The sequence below is a fragment of the Lolium rigidum genome, chromosome 3 (assembly GCF_022539505.1).
Source record: "Lolium rigidum isolate FL_2022 chromosome 3, APGP_CSIRO_Lrig_0.1, whole genome shotgun sequence".
In the NCBI taxonomy this organism is placed as follows: domain Eukaryota; kingdom Viridiplantae; phylum Streptophyta; class Magnoliopsida; order Poales; family Poaceae; genus Lolium; species Lolium rigidum.
The window spans coordinates 237,569,946-237,586,995 of record NC_061510.1 but is presented as its reverse complement, the minus strand read 5'-3'; the positions used below and the strand labels follow the sequence as shown (position 1 = coordinate 237,586,995).

The window sequence follows — 17,050 nt, the reverse complement described above, 5'->3', positions numbered from 1 at the left end:
GATGATAGGTGAGAAGTAGAGGTGATAATCCATGGTGGTGCCGGCACGGTGATGTTTGTCTTCGTGGTCGTGACGTGGTGATGCTTGTGACCGGCGTGACCTACGTGTCATGGTGGTATCCAGCTTCGTGGTCAGCAACATGGTGGTATCCAACAGACCGATCTTGGTCGGTAGTTCATGTTTGTGTTGTACTTGAACCTTGTATAAATGTGGTTGCTTTATTTATAAAGCGGGACGAAAGCATATTTCGAGGAGTATATAAATCACATGCCTGATGCATGATACGACTTGACGTATGTTGGAACATCACATGCTTACCTCTTTTGAAAATTGAATTTCTCAATTGACAAAGAAAACAGAATTACGATCGCAAAGGGAAAGGCAATGAGAACAACAGCTACTAGGCTCAACTTGTCTTGATGAAACCCGAAATAGTCCTTCAAGAAGACCGAAATCGCTTTAGTTTCTCCGAATGCTTCGACCTCTTTCTCTATGTTCCCGTACTGGGATGTCAAGAGAGCATTGAGTACCCAAGACGTAGGGGTGAGATAGTAAAGCCAAAACCACCACTTCGGGATTCGCTGCAATGTGAATCGAAATGAGTGTTAGTGCTTTCCTATGTTCAGGGATGTACCACTAACGCTTGAATAATAATATGATTCTTCCATTGAATATAAAACTCTGTGGGGGCAAGTGTTTTCCTCCATACCCTATCTCATTTACATAAAAGGTAATTGCCACAATATAACCGCACTATAAAAATATTGCCAAATTGAATTAACATTGGTGTGCTACCGAAAAGTGGCCAAAGGTCTAACATTGGAAGTTACTTTTTGATTGGTATATATTTGTTGTGGCCGATCTGATTTTCACCGGTAAAAATAATGATATTTTACATCTTAAAAACTGTAAAATCTCATGATGTTCGGATATATTCTGACTTACAGGTGCAGGTAAAACAAAACCTGAGAACAGTGATTGCATGTTGTTGAACAATGATGCCAGTATAGTCGCAACTTCAACATTGGGGGTTAGTGAAACAAGAAGCAAGCCAATGTAAACATAGGAGAGAACTGAACAGAATGTGGTGTAGAAGAACCATAGGAGTTTGTGTGCTGTCCAATAATAACCAATTGATGGATAAATTATCAACGTATACAGTAGCACTTGGATAAATACATAGGGTATCTCAATGGCAGCCTGTAGAATGTGAAGAAAATTGAAAGTTAGTACTTTCAGTATATATTTTACTTCGCTTGCGAACTTGTGATATGTATCTCACCTGTGAGAATGAATATGACCAAGAGGAGTACATTCCTGCAAATTTCTCACGATACATTACAGTGCGCTCCACTGTACTGAATGGTATGACTAACAACTCATTAAAAGCACCTACGTTTATGACACCCGTATACATGGCACCAAATACATTCAATAGATCCTGCTCGTTGTTCCTTAGAATTGATAGGAAAAAGGTCAGATGCTAATCTATTGAGTATGTTAGATACTTCGACAACAATGGTCTATGGTGAAGCACTCCAGGTTAAGTAATGTGCAATATTGTACATAGTAGAATTGTGGACTTACAATATTTCTGCGTGCTTCCAGAACAATACCCCGATGAACAGGGCTAATATTATTGCCATCACTATACGCATCAAGTTGTATCGAGGACTTCTCCAGTATGTTATGTTTTGTTTCCATAAACAAGCTTTAAGTTGGATCCAGCTATTCTGTGGGAAACGATTGGCGAAACATAGATTTTCTGAATTTGGTAATGGGCTACTTAGCTGCTCAACAAGCTCTTCCATGTCTCTGCAGAAAAGTAACTTATAATCCCTTCGCAATTCAAATTGAGATGTTTTGTTTCGTAAAAAAATTGATTCAAAATTGTTTGGTTTTGGCTATCCATGTATTCCCTTTTGATCATTAAATTTGAAACAAAATTACATACCTCCGCAATGATGATTCTTTATACATAGTCGCAAAGTCTATACTAAGTTGAACCTCCATTGATGTCGATGTTATGTCCAACATCCAAGTGGCCGGGTTGCAGTTGTTCTTTATTTTGGGGACACCAGAAAATTTCTACCGATACAAACAAACATAAGTTCACTCTGTTAGAACCTCCCTGCACACACATCTAAGTTGTCTCACTCATGGTTCTTCTCTCAAAACACTGAAACAGAGAACCAGATATGACCAAAATAAATAAATAAAGACTGAATCAGAGATCCTACTTGAATCCATATCTAAATGGAGGCAATAATTCACTTTAAAACAGCACCGATCGAAAATACACCATACACCAGGAAATGGCCAGGAACAGGTTGGGGCCCAAGAAAACTTCCAAAATGACTTTTTTTATGCGCACAAGGATGAAGATATATTCAAACCATTTACAAATTTTGTTGTTGCAATACCATAAATCATCAATAGGTGAAAAAACAATGAACCACAACTCATGTTTAATTTTCTTCAAATTCAATAGAACCGCTAAAAATGTATTATCAAGAAATACAAATACATATGAGGAAATTGGTTCATGAAACTTGCCTCAAAATACTCAATCACTTTGCAGGACTGCTCTCCTATTGGTCCATTGTAGATTATTTTCCCACCACTTTTCATCAATATGAGCTGCAAAAAAAATTATCAATGCTTTAAAGGAAACTTTGTACTAGCCTGAAGAAAAGAAGATTTTCCGTTTACTATGTTTGGTTATTCCAAACAAAAAAAAATTGGGATACGTCTCTTTACATAACATATAGTTTAGGAAACTAAACTGGCATATAAGTTGCAGTATAAGAGCACTCAGACGGATTAAGTTTGTGCAATCATGTCCTTGGAGTGTAATTTATTTGATGTAACAATGAACCTGTGACAGTCTGTAAGTGTATTTTTCCCTTAATCATATTTTGGCTAAGATGACAACGGACTCCGCTGCAAATGATGGATGATGGTGGTTTTATTTTGTATTTCATTGAACTTTTCATAAACTTGAAGGGCTTCACTGCACAAAACTGAACAGTTGAGGGAACCAAATTGCAGTTTCAGTTAAATTGTTCTTCTAGTTAACCGGTGCTGGACAGCCAAACGCTTGGAGCGGCACAGCATGGGCCACCCAGTTGCTTGCCATTCTGCAATCAGGCTCCAGAGAGATGCAACCATCTCCTCATTGGATGTATATTCTCAAGGATTGCCTGGCAGCAAGTCCTGTCCTTGATACGATCAACTGCAACACCACCAGTCGCCAACGAGGGTTGATCAACAGGCATTAATGTCGACAGGTGGAGGACAGCAAAACTGACCACGTCAGAAACACTGCGCAACAGGATGTCAAGCATAGTGCTGCTGATCTGTTGGATACTTTGGAAGCAACGAAATTTTGGAGCGGAAACGACCAGATGGGAATCAACTCCTACGCACAATGAAAGATGAGGCTAAGACTGCTCATAGTGGGAGTAACATAGCTAGTAACATCACACATCTCAAGGCATTTTGGTGACATGGCATGCGAATAAATGAAGAAAGAGAGTGAGGTGGTAACTAGTTATGTTACCATAACATCACACAGCCCAAGGCAAAATGAGTCTACAACATAATAAATGACACAATGCATGACACCACATATAAGTTACTACCCACTATGAAGGTAGTAACCTAGACTAGTAACATGGCATATGTTACTAGTCTAAGTTACTCCCCACTATGAGCAGCCTAATGCTTGCGCTTTTGCACACGCAACTGGATTTCACCTTGTAATCCCGAGGTGCAAAACCACTGCAACCAGCCGCTAGACTTGTAAAACATTTCGCCTTTTGATACAAATACACAAGCTTTGAGTTTTTTCGGTATTTTTTTTTGCAGTTTCAAGGGCTTGGTTGCGTTAATTGAAATAGTTGAAGGGCTTATGTTGCAACCTTTACATTGTATTTTGTTTTGTACTTTTACTTTACTTGAACAAAAACCGCAATCTATAACCAAATACACGTGCTTCTATTTCTGATGGCTACAAATGCACAGCTATCATGGCTATCTGTGAAGGTGAAAGCTATTTTTCATCCTAATTGCAATGAATTTTATTTACTAACTCCGGCAAAAAAAGTGTCCATCATGTTTGTAGTATACAAGAAATGTTAGAAGCCAAAGTTACCTCATCAAATGCCTCAAAAATTTCAGTGCTAGGCTGATGGATCGTACATACTACTGTCCTTCCTGTTTCAGAAATACTTTTAACAGCACGAATAACAATTGCTGCTGACCTTGCATCTAATCCTGTTGTTGGTTCATCAATTAGTATGACTGATGGATTTGAAACAAGCTCGACTGCAATAGTTAGCCTCTTTCGCTGCTCCATGGATATTCCAGTTGTCTGTGGCATCCCAACTAAGACATCTTTTATTTCATCTAGTTCAACAGTTTTAAGAACTTCAGCAACAAATTCCTACACAGAAGGAAAAACAGGAAAAATGGCTAATTTGTCGATCTCTTAGGTGCCTGACTTATTGAAATCAATATGTTTTTGTGATGTTCCAGGGGACATACCGATCTTGTTTTCTCATCAACCTGAGAAGGCAGACGAAGCCAAGCAGAATAAGTAACAGACTCTTCAACTGTAAGCTGTGGCGAATGTATGTCGACTTGCTCACAGTAACCCAAGATTCTAACAAACGTTTCTTGCAACTTGGGATATCCCCCTATTCTTATGTCGCCTTCAATATAACCTCCTGTTTTCCTTCCTGCTAATACATCTAGCAGAGTTGTCTTCCCGGCTCCACTGACACCCATTAATGCAGAAAGTACACCAGGACGTAATGCACCTGTCAGGCTTTCAAGTAGTTGAAGTCTTCTTCCTGGATAGCCTTGTTTCAGCATTTCCTGTAAGATGATACATTTTGTAAATACCTCCATTATAAAATACGAAGCAGGCAAGCAATAAACAAAACTGTGAAAATCAAATAAACAAGGGGATCTTGCTTAATTACCGGTGGGGTATCAACATGATAGTTCAGATCACAGAATGTGATTGCAAGTTGCGTAACAGGTATAGCCATCTTTGCTGCAAGAACAGTGCATTGAAGACACGTGCATTTTTCTTTTAAAACGTCTATTAACTTCATTCTTCTTAATCTCCAATTCTTATTATTGATTAATATTGATATGTTTAGATTTTTACCTTCCTTGGGAGTATTTGAATGATCGTCAAATTCTTTTTGGACATCATCTTTTTCCTGCCGTTGATATAAGCTCTTTCTAGGAGTGCTTCCATGACTTGCTTCTATAGCTGAAATTGTCAAAAGTATAGCCTGATTCAGAAGAAAATACATGTCTATTGACATTAACAGGGTCTCCATGGTGTCCGGGATTCCGGGCACCATACTCCAAATTCAGAAGTTTTCATGCAGGTATGCTGCATGAATTTTCAATTATTCTGGGTATCATGTTTAACTTGATTAGAAATAACTGGAAACAAGTTTGAACTAAGATTCAAAGTTTAGTTTCCTTTTTATCGATTTTAGGCAATAGGCGAGTACTCATAAATCTGCTTGATATGTGGATGAGTAATCCTCAACTTCTTTGAAATCAATGGCTATTTCGAAAGACTTCAGCATATATCCAATAATTATATCCAACTATCCAAGTATAAACTTTGAAATTGAAATTTCTGAGAAACATTGCCCACATTTAGTGCAATTGAAATCTGGATCGCCAGCCACACTGGTGCTGCAGACAATAGTTTCGCTGATATATGTTGCATCAAAATGTGTGGGTATTACATTTAACTAAATTATAAACAGTTTGAATAAAAATTTAAATCATAGTTTGCCTTTTCATTGGTTGTTTGATTGATGTACTGGCATAGCATATACATGTAAATCTGCTAGGTATGTGGATGAATACACCTCAAAATATTTGAATTTAAGTTGATATTTGACACTTTGGCCATAAGCGGTAATATACTGTAAAACTGAAATTTCCAAAAGAAGTGCATTAGCATAATACAGTGTATTTCAAGTCATGGTGTCAAGGTACCCTGGAGCTCTATTTTAACATAAATGCACTTTGTGTTGTTAGCAGTGAACTTACGTGTTATGCAAGTTAGTGCCAATCCGAAAGCAGTATTAAATAAAATAATACATCCTAGCAGTGCTCCAACAGATATCCAATAGAAGTGCCAACTGTAATATTGCCCATGACTAATCAAGGCTTCGTTCCCAATTGTGATGTTTTGTATAGTTTCCTGAAAAGGTACAAGTAACAATGATGTTAGATGCTCGATAGTAGCTAATCACACTCATTTGTTTATTTGAAAAAAATGTGTTTTCACCTTTTGCCATCTCGGCGATAGGAATTCATTAATAGCTATGCTGATTTGTGCATATGCCAATGGAGAAACCCAAAATCCCCAGTTTAACCATCCCGGCATTGAGGCTGGAACAAAAATGTATTAAACACTGTTACGATTGATATGCATGGTTTCTATGCACTCAATGAGCAACAATCTTACATTTGGGAAGAATGAAGCCTCCAAACACGAGCAATAGAAATACGACAAGAAAAGCATAGAAGAAAGATGTAATAGGTCTCTGGAAGTATGAAGCAATAAATCGATAGAGCGAAGTTACTGATTGATGGAAAAGACAAAGTATCAGCAACTGGCAGAAGAACCTAGCACAATAATGAGTAAAAATAAATGAAGTTAGAGTTTCTCAAAGTTTGTTCTTAGCAATGCAAAATTGATAAGCTTCCCATGAATTATTTACCTTGAGACAGTAGATGTATAACCAATACCATAATATGTGATGCATATCCATACAAGTGAATTTAAAACGGAAACAGGGACCTTTATGATTGAAGCTGGTATAGCATATGCCCATGAAGGATAGAAATTGTAGCTCTTTTGCTTATTAAAACTTGGTAGTCTCGCAATTTGCATGCTCATCTCTGGTATGCCATTTAGCATAATCATGAAGAGGGAATAATATAATGCTCCCATATAATAATTCGCATGAGTTAAGTCTGTTGCCATGCGAGTTCGGTAGAACATAAACATTGTCATGACTGCAACAACAGCAAGCTGGACCAAGGGATAAACTTCACTATGGATGTATAATTTACTTTGTACAAGAAAGAGTGCCTCGCAATGAAATATTACCTGTCCTGTTTTGAAGACATAAATAAACATACTCCTTTTCATTAGGAGTGCTTCCCTTGCTCCACAAGCTTTGAACATTTCCAGTTTTTGTAATGAGTACTTATTGAGTGCTAAAGCTTCCTTGCCGAACTTGCTTTTCTGTGGAATATATGGTTCTTCTACTTTTCTTCCAATGTGATTTTCTTTGAACATGCTTGATAATTCATCAGGTGAAATGTATATGTAAGATTCATTTGGACCAGACCAATACTGTTGCTGGTCCTTCCAGGACAAAATCTAATGATTTCAAAATTAGAAAAACTGGTTTCATGAACGTGTAAAATATCATTTTTTTATTTACTGCACCTGTTTTTGTGATCGAAAACAGTTACCTCTTGGAGAAAGTCAGCTACCCCCTTTCTTTCTGGGCATTTGAACCCACACTCCTCAAAAAAACTGAGTGCTTCATTTCGTGGGCCATGGTAGATAATCCTCCCTTTTGCCATTAATATCAGGTCATCAAAAAGATCAAATACCTCAGGTGTTGGTTGAAGAAGTGAAACAACCATTGTATATTCGCTAATGTTGGCCAGTTGCCGGAAACAACTGATTATTTGGAAAGTAGTAGAACTATCCAGACCATTTGATATTTCATCCATAAAGTAAGCTTTTGCTGGGCCCACAATCAACTCAGCTGGTGAATGAAAGTCAAAAAAAATATTTATGTGGTAATGGCTTTTGGAGAATGTATTTCCCAGTCATATTGGATTTACTATACCTGTGGTTAATCTTTTCTTTTGCCCTCCTGAAATTCCTCTTCTCATTGCATCCCCAACCATAGTGTCTGCGCATATCTCTAGCCCCATGATCTACCAAATAAATCAACACAATGATACTCTAATTATTTGCCTTAAGCACCAAGTTATATGTTTTGGCACGACGCACCTTCAATATGTAATCTGTTTGTAGGCTTCTTTCTGAAGATTCAACTGCTATTGCCTGCAGTAGCATGAAAGGCTTACTTTTACCATAACCAAATATTGTTCTCCAACAGTTGTCATATTTGATCCACATTACATTTCTCTCGTCTTTAAGTCCTATCCTAGTTATAAACTGAGCAAGGACAGTGTCAACCAGTACATCGGAGGAGAATACAATATGTACCTTCATGTATAGATCTATGTCCGCATCAGGTATGATCCCAGCCGCACTCTCCCTTACACTCACCTCCTCGAGTATTTCTTTGGTAAAACAATAATAAGGGATAACATAAATACAGTTACTTAAATGACCTTTTTTTCTGACCACGAATCTTTGTGAGGGTCCAATGGACTTACCTGGTCTTCTACCCACACCTTGACATCGAGCTGAGAAGTCTAAAGTTTCCCTCACTGTCATATCAGGTATGTGCAAATCATATTGACTGATATAAGCAGCTGTTTTCTCAGGTACAAATTCATCGAGTTGGTAACCATTGTAAGAAATGTCTCCTGTTACCTGTAAAAGCTAGTATATTGTCATTCAGATTGACAATGCATTTATTTTCCTGTGATATTTACAAATGTGACCATAGATGTATCTATTGTGGTCCTGAAGATGCTTCTTATATCAGCTACGATCCCACTTAACCAAAAGTTTTTTTTTCAGATGGAAATATGTATTCCATTAACCAAACTGCGCAGCAAAATCGCTGGCAACCAGATCATGGGCAAAGGTAGGAGCTCGACCCAGCCATACTGCTTGGGGCTCGAGTACCATCGTTGCACCATATCGAGCGTTCGAGCATATCCACCGGCGCCCCCCATAGCGGCCCCGATAGCGATTTGGGGGTCGGGAGTGAAAATGGGCTCACACCGGCGCGCCCCAAACGGCGCCGGCTAGTTTTCGAGCCCAATAGAAGCGCAGGCAACCCCGTGCCGGCCCCTTTGCCAAGGGCGCGAATCGGGCGCGCCGGCGCCTCGCGAGGCGGAAAATTTTGGGCGTGGGAGCCGCTTGTCAGTGACGCTAGGGCGCCAAGCGGGATATTTTACCGCCACGACGCCGCACGGGAAATTCTCCCGCCACGATGCCGCGCGGGATGTTTCCCGCCTCGCCGCCAGTCTATATTATCCCTCCTCCCCGCCTCATTGGTGCAAAAATCTAAACCCTAGAAAATACCATCGATTCGTGGGAGGAGGCGGCGCTAGAGGCGGCCATAGAAGTCGTGGAGGAGGACCCGCAGCTCGTAGAGTACGAGGCGTGGGAGGAGGCGGCGCTAGTGGCGATCGTAGACACCTTTGTCGCGGACGAGCGGCAGGAGCTGGAGGAGGCGCGGCGGCGCCGGGAGGAGGTGCGGCTGCAGCGGGAGCGCCGGTTGGAGGCGCGCCAGCAGAAGGAGTGGGAGCAGCTTGCGCTGCGGCAGGCGATGCGGGAGGAGCAGCAGCATCAGGATGAAGTCTACGAGCGGTGGCGTTTGGCGGAGATGCAGCTCCGCCTACAGAGGCAGGAGTTGGATCACCGTCGGCGGCGGGAGGAGCTGGAGCGGCAGCTGCGTCAGTAGGCGGTGGCCGCGGATAGAGCCGCCTACTTGACGTTCGTGGCAGAGAGAGTAGCGGGGGATCGACGATGGAGGAGCAGGGGAGAGAGCTCCACAGAGCCGGGTGGCCAGTAGGTAGTAGGTTAGAGATGAAGCATGTTTCACATGTCATCCGGGGTCGAGGAGTGAATAATGTTTTACTCGGATTTGCCCTATAACATTATTCATTCCTCGATCCTGAATGACAAAATGAAACTACAAGTATAAAAGCTTAGTTTGTTAAAAAAACTCCTATCAGGGTCGTCGGTTTGGAGGCGTCGGTGTGGGAACAGCACCCCCAAATAGAGGATGCAGTGCCGACGCTCCCATACGGAAGTGCTGGCGTCTCTGCCGGCGACTATTTGGGGGCTGCCGGTGGAGATGCTCTTAGCAACTTTATTACATGCCCGAGGGCAATAGAAGATTGAAAATGAACTAAAAAAGCTAGAGCCTTAATCTCCCGGAAAAGTACCACCATTCGGTGCAATATCAGCTTCATTCGAGCGAACAGCCTGAACCAGCAATTGAGCATCAGTCTCAATAATAATTTTTGTCATACCAATCTGTTGGGCCAAGGTCATGGCTTGGATACATGCTTCAGCTTCGGTTTGTAGAGCATCTTGTGCATGAGCAATGCGTCCAGCACCAGACCAACATATATCTCCATATTTATGACAAAAGTTCATATTTATGACAAGCAAAAATAAGACATGCATGTTTCTTGTTTATGGAAGGAAGGCTCTGTTTGTACCTTTAGAGATTTATCTAGTTTTCCGGCGAGAGCTCGCAACAGAGTGCTTTTGCCACATCCTGGAGGTCCCAGTAGAAGAGTCAATCTACAAACATGGGAACATATGGAATAAAAAAAAACCTTAAAGTAGGATGGCGAGAACTAGCAACATAAGCAATTGAACTGAATCTTCCACTCGCTCACATCAAACACCAGAACATCACCGTTCGGACTGGTAGCATCGTCATAGTAAAGTCTATTTTTGAATGTAGAATAATCTCCATACCTTTAATTTTTCATGTTCATGGTCTCTTTTCCATCAACTAAAATGCTTAAGAGATCTAACATACCTGCAGGGTTTTATGATTCCACTCACATCTTCAAGAATGTTGATTGGTGCTCTTTCTGCCTTTAAACCCAGCAACTTTACAAGGCCCTGTTTTTTTATGTAGTCAGTTCGTGATAATTTAGAGGAATTGCATTATTGAACAAAGTTTATTCATATAAACTACGCCCCCAGGGAGCCTATTACACCAGACTACCAGTAATACCTAACCTCCGGGCGAAACTGAGCTATAGTAATATAGCCAGATGCGTCCTAGACAACATTTAAAGCCCAGCCAATCACACAAAGACTATCCTAGCACAAATTTTCTGATACTTGATTACCATGTAGTAAAAAAACGAAATGACACCTTCTACATGAATAATTTAAATACTTATTAACAGTAAATGTCCCGTAGATTTGCATATAACTTTGAGACCACATCACGAACAAAATTATCAAGATTTGGCTAATTTTGGAGAAAATGTCCCATTTGGATTTGGTAAATCATGCAAGTTGAGTTTGTCCTGAGAATTTTCCTATTATTTATTATTAAAACAACCAAGGCACTTGCAGATATGATACCATATTGATCAGGGAATTTTCTGGACACTGGTTAACTTTGCTCGCACTATAGGTTCACATATGAATATGATCATCTTTTTTTTTTTGGTGGGGGGGGGGGGGGGGGACGCATATGATCATGTTTGCTCGCACATGAAAGTTTACCACTCAACCTTGGAGCACAAAATGCAATCGAAGGGAGAAAGGTGACAAGATTCAAACATGAGAACACGAACACTATCTTAGCGACTGCGCTCAGGCTCAGTGCAAGAAAGAACTACAGGTGAGAGTGAAACAAGTCAGTTGTGTTGCTGCATTTCTCCGTCTGCTTACAGAAATGGACCGATGAAACTCATCCACCCATACAACAGAATCAGAGGATCTCAAAACAGCACCAAACTCTGCATGTTCATGCCCAATCAGCACACAAATTTTAGAAACATCAAATAGGAAAAAAAAACTACCCATCTCTTGCACAGAGTTGTACACTCTTCATGCCGCCATAGCATTGATGGGACCAAAGAGGAATGTCATGACTAATGATCAATGATTTAAAAACATAACTACAAAGACAAAGATTAATTTTTGGCTAGACATAGTGAGGGAAGCTACACAATTACACGCACGCTGCATTTTCAAATAAATAAAAATGCAACAGCTCTGGTTGATGAACAAAGTGTATTTGTGCTGACAACTGTGGATTTCTCCCTATATGCACTTCTGGAACTATTTAAAAAAATGTCTAGCCAGAGGGATTCTCAACTATCTAAACAGGAAGGAAACTCTTGAATAAAAACTAACCAGTATATTAGTGTACAAACCACTTCATCATGCTCTACTGCTGGATGTAAGTTTATATAATCTATCCATAGCCCACCACAACACAATACACATCACTAGAGGCTGGGGTCCTCCCCTTATCGGAAAAAAAAACTAGAACCGTAAATGCACTATCTATTAGCTTTGCTCAATTTCCGAACCTGTCAATTGGCTTCGGATCAGCATACACCACTACATTGCTTTTCAAGAGAAGATATGCCACTAAATACTATCTGTCCTACAAGGTAATGACTGAAAATACCTGCCATTAAAGTTGCCATCTACCCTATATATAGATGTAGTTTGCATGGATCTTTATACGTATTACCTGAGTAAAGCTAGGCCAAGCATATCTGTCCACGTAAATTATCTTCATATGGTGAAAAAATATCACGAGCACGAATTATCTACTTAAAATTGACAACACGTCGTATCTAGATAAATCTGTGACAAGTAATTCGGGACAGAGGGAGTATTATTTTCTATGGAAAGCATATCAACCAGTTAAGTAATACAGTGTGCTAATATGCAAGAATCTGTTAATGGAAGCATATATCAGATGCAAAAAAGTTCTGAACCACAAGCAATTAATCAATTCAAGAGGTGTCTTACTTCAGCTGCTGCAATGAAGCATTTTTGGAAAAAGAAGAGTTGTCTTACTGAGTAAACTCCCTTAGTACTATTCCATAGCGTCGGCAGATGAATTCCGTTAGTAATTCTGCACTCTGCTTCCACATATAGATTGTTGTACCTCACCTCTATTGCTGGCAAATTGACATCAACTCTGTCGATTTGAGCAAAACAACAGTTGCATAAATAGACCTTAATCTTCAACCAGATAGAAAGAACTGTATCAGCAAAAGAAAACTTGCCTTTCCAGTCTTTCCTTTTGTCTGTGCAGGAAACGATGGTGGTCATCTTGAACGTTCTTTAGCATATTGTCGAAGAACTGACGCCTCTTCAAAGCTCCTAACTTGCTGCTGTAAAGGAACATGTTTTCAGGCACATGATCAGTGTCTGCAGCACTATCCTGGTGCTGTTTCACTGGCAATTCTAACTCAAACTCGTCGGAATGCTCATCATTCACAGACGAGGGTAAATCTGGATGCTGAGACGATGAGGTTGCCTCTCTTCCAATATCATCCATCTCAAAATGGGTTAGTTGACTTGATAGCCTTTGCCGTTGTCTTATAGTAGTCGAAGCATGTGGTGTTTCGTGTGGTTGAATCAACTTTGCATTATGACTTCAGAATTGACTATGAAGGCGAATCAATTGGCGTGTCTCTGTGGAGTATATAAAGGTTTTATCGAAAAATATAAAGGTTAGGTAATTTAATACAGATTTTCTGACAGAGACAGCATCAAGCACAGGAACTTGAAAGATCAGTTACCTGTTGACTTCAAGTTAAATATTATAGAAAAGCATATTTAGAACTTGCATGTTATCCATAAACTATGCACTCTACAGCACTTGTGATTGATATAGTTGCTCTGCTCTCCGGTTCTTCTATGGTCAGAGAGTTTGTAGTTTTGTACTTGATTCCCCCTATTTTTCGCCCAAAATTATCTCATTTCTGCACTTTTTCAACTTGGGTTGATTTGACAAATGCCACAGCAACACTCGACTTAAGAGAATCGCACTGCAACTCTTCGGTACTCACCTGATTTCTAGGACGAAAACGCCTTCTTCTACCTCCTTCCTTTTCCATCTTTAGAGTCTCCGCCTCCAGCCAGTAACGTTGCTGCCATGGAGCTTGAGGCAGATCCATGGAGATCACCCGACCGCCATGGCCCTCTCGAGCTCCATATCGGCCATGGAGGACCACCCTATCTCCTCCAGAACCGACAGCTGCCACCGCACACGGTGGAGTTGCTGCAGATGAGGGCACGCCGGAGGGGGAGGCGCACGAGAAATGGCGCCCAAGGAGAAGCTTGTTGAGGAACGCACTTTCCCCATATCCATTGTGCTCGATGCGCAGACGAGAAGATGAAGTCATGGAGAGGTCAACGGAGCAATTGCCGTCGGTGGTGGAACCGTCAAGCTCCGGCATGGCGAGGAGGAGAGGAGGGGGAAGTATGTGGCAAAAGCGGGAGCAATGTATGGGAGTAGGGGACAGAAGACGCCGACAATGAGGTGCCCGCCGGAGTTTGAGCGGTCGCCGACAAGTGAGACGAATGGGGGAAAAGTACGAAGAGGGTTGGAATGGCAATTTGGTTGGGAACAGTAGAAATTCCTAGGGGCAGCTTAGTCATTTTACCGTCGCATTATGTGTATATATTTCTGTTTTTTCGAACTATATATTTCTTGCTTTCTATTCCCTCGTTTTCATAGTTCTTGTCTGGATTGCAGTTTGAATTTAAAATAAAACACGGCAAAAATTATGAAACAGAGAGAAAGTACAAAGTTACATGCATGTTATTATATATGTGGATGAAAGCATAAATGATTCTGTCACCTGAACCGTCTTTCTAGGATTTATTGATTAGAGGCAACGCACTAGCGATCTCATTCTCTAGTGACAGGAGGTGCTAATCTCTAGCTCTTACTTTCAGCTTTCAATCCGGCAATGATCAACGATGATTTTGCAGGTGCGGAGCAAGGTAGTGATACGGAAGGAACCCAGAAATAAGGCGAACTCACCATGGATGCACTATTGAGAAACCTCAATCTAAGCGAGGTGGAGCAACGAGTGGTGGTTACGGATGATTGTGGGGACATTTCAGAATCAAAGAAGGTTGCGGTGGCAGGGAAGGTGATGTCTCCAACCGAATTTCATACCAGCACTCTCCGGTCGCAATGGGCAAACCCTAGGGGCTTGAACTTCCAAGACATGGGGAACAACATCTTTGAGGCTACAAAGACCGGACGGGAAGAAGCTCCATGGATGATAGGGAAAATATGTGGTAGTCCTGAGAATTTTGTATGGAGCATGAGACCAGATACTGACATATGTTGTCTAAACTTCTCGTTTAATTGGCTAAACAAGAATGGATGCAAATATGTTGCTAGTCAAGTCGGGGAATTGATTAAGCTTGATATGTGAGGCAGCGGGCGTGGTTGGGGCTAGAGTTTGAGAGCTAGAGCTTGGATTGATGTCAATGATCTATTGCGCGGCGTGACTCTGATTAATTACATGTTAGATAATTATGCTGATAGCTACAAGGTGCAGTATTGCTTTGCGTGTGGCAAACTGGGCCACCCTCATAAACTATGTGTTGATGATCTGATACCACGCAAACACTACATCATGACATGTGTGCCTCACTAGGGATAAAGTAAATACTGTACATGTGTTATGTTTATCATATGACATTATGATAATCTTGTCTATTTAAGGTAGCATATTTAATATTCAAACATTATGTTAAATTGCTTAAGGCTATACTCTATTGATTCGTAATTCAAAATTGCTTGGAGTTTTCCCTTTCTCGAGGATTATAAGGGAGATGTGTTGCATCATCTCTATGTTAGGACGTAATGCCCATATAAATGATTATCAAACACATATTGAAGTTCCACCAATATTATATCATTGATAAATTATTAGTGTCCACTACAACTTAAAAAAAGAGTAGACAAGTGAACCCATGAATCCCGATTATTCGGATTAAATAACAGTCGCCCGCGGATACGTGCATTTATTTGCATTCATCTTGTTTACTAGCCTTTATTTGCTTTCATCTAGTAAACTTTACTTTCATCTAGCTTCTACATACACACACAAAACCCAAATACCACTAGCCTTTCTTTGCTTTCATCTAGTTTACTTAGGTTGTTTACTTTATTTTACTTTACTTTACTTTTATCGTTGTATTTTCTATTATTAATGCGAAACCTTGTGCTTGGCAACCACAAGGCGGAGTTGGGTACACAAGACAAGAACTTTATTTTATAGGTTGCTAGAAAAGAAGAAGAAAAATTCAACTTCTACGCAAATTCCCCGAGAGTTCGATATAAACCCTCGAGTCACCATTGTGGGGAAAAAATGTTTGCAAAAACACTCTGCACTTGGGGTCTCAACGAATTGGTACACACAGAGTTATTTCCATGAAGCATATTTGGTGACGCCACCAAGCGTCATCACCTAGCCACGATGCCCGCGAGCACCGCGAGGAGCATCGATGCAGCGGAAACAAGGGACGATCGACCGCTGCAAGGCAAGCGCATGTGGGCACAGCCTCCAGCCAAGACGAACGAAGATGGCCACCGCCAGCCGCCTGCCCATGCGCTGGGCCACCGTGCCGCTGCCATGTCCGCCCACTCCATCACCGCGCCATATCATCGCCACACAAGAACAGCCGCCCACTGATACGTGCATTTTGCATCATCATTATTGTTATATATATGATTAGTTTCATTGTTATTTGCCATCATTCATCGTTATCTATGCATTTTAGTCGATTTCCGGGACTTTCCTACAAAGTACCCTTCATTGGTATTTAATTCATGGGAGGCAGAAAACCTCCTTTTTCGTATTTTATTTGTTTCAGGACTTTATGGATCGCTAAAAATCGGGGAAAAAATACCTGATCCGTTTTTCACCCGAAGAAGGACCGTGGGCCAATCACGCGAGGGGAGCCACGAGGGCCAAAAGGCACCAGGTGGCGCGCCCAAACATGTAGGGCGCACCACCCTAGCTCGTTTGCGCCTCGGGCATAGTCTTGGCCCCCCTTTTATACCAGAAGCTCCGTTTTGGCTAAAAACCTAAGCCATATTTTTCCCGATTTTTATTGAGGCGGTGGCGGAGGCGAAAGTCCTTTTCTACTCCGTGAGAGGGCAGATCATGTTGCACCGGTGCCTCCGGTGAAGGAAAAATCAATGCCATCAACATCCCCACTCCTCCTTGGCTTTGGAGGAGGCATCTCCATCAACACTATCATCACCACCTTCTTCATCTCTGAGATCGACGTCATCCCCCT

At 41.1% G+C, this 17,050-nt stretch overlaps 1 protein-coding gene across 2 annotated transcripts; it reads right to left on the bottom strand.

Annotated features, from left to right (window-relative positions):
- Nucleotides 1–283: 283 nt before the first annotated feature.
- Nucleotides 284–13,944, bottom strand: LOC124703177 (ABC transporter G family member 50-like). 2 transcript variants are annotated; one of them, XM_047235403.1, is made up of 25 exons: nucleotides 13,792–13,944; nucleotides 13,003–13,110; nucleotides 12,791–12,914; nucleotides 10,773–10,858; nucleotides 10,444–10,528; nucleotides 8,476–8,635; nucleotides 8,303–8,379; nucleotides 8,084–8,137; nucleotides 7,917–8,007; nucleotides 7,531–7,832; nucleotides 7,160–7,435; nucleotides 6,768–7,081; nucleotides 6,512–6,672; nucleotides 6,332–6,435; nucleotides 6,091–6,244; nucleotides 5,180–5,287; nucleotides 4,989–5,062; nucleotides 4,549–4,881; nucleotides 4,157–4,447; nucleotides 2,557–2,640; nucleotides 1,955–2,088; nucleotides 1,588–1,815; nucleotides 1,283–1,454; nucleotides 946–1,200; nucleotides 284–581 (listed from the first exon to the last, which is right to left on the bottom strand). In XM_047235403.1, the coding sequence occupies exons 2-25, from the start codon at nucleotides 13,065–13,067 to the stop codon at nucleotides 315–317; spliced, it is 3,999 nt and encodes a 1,332-aa protein (XP_047091359.1). In that variant the 5' UTR covers nucleotides 13,068–13,110; nucleotides 13,792–13,944; the 3' UTR covers nucleotides 284–314. The 2 variants fall into 2 exon arrangements, with proteins under 2 accessions (XP_047091359.1, XP_047091358.1); XM_047235402.1 differs by lacking the exon at nucleotides 13,792–13,944 and having other exon boundaries at nucleotides 13,003–13,408.
- Nucleotides 13,945–17,050: the final 3,106 nt, after the last annotated feature.

Excerpts from the sequence above, each read along its gene's own strand:
- LOC124703177 (XM_047235402.1), bottom strand. The coding sequence starts at position 13,277 with ATGGATGATATTGGAAGAGAGGCAACCTCATCGTCTCAGCATCCAGAT. Across the intron at positions 6,436-6,511 it reads AGGCTTCATTCTTCCCAAAT|CCTCAATGCCGGGATGGTTA; the intron begins GTAAGATTGTTG and ends TTTTTGTTCCAG. Across the intron at positions 6,245-6,331 it reads TATCGCCGAGATGGCAAAAG|GAAACTATACAAAACATCAC; the intron begins GTGAAAACACAT and ends GTACCTTTTCAG.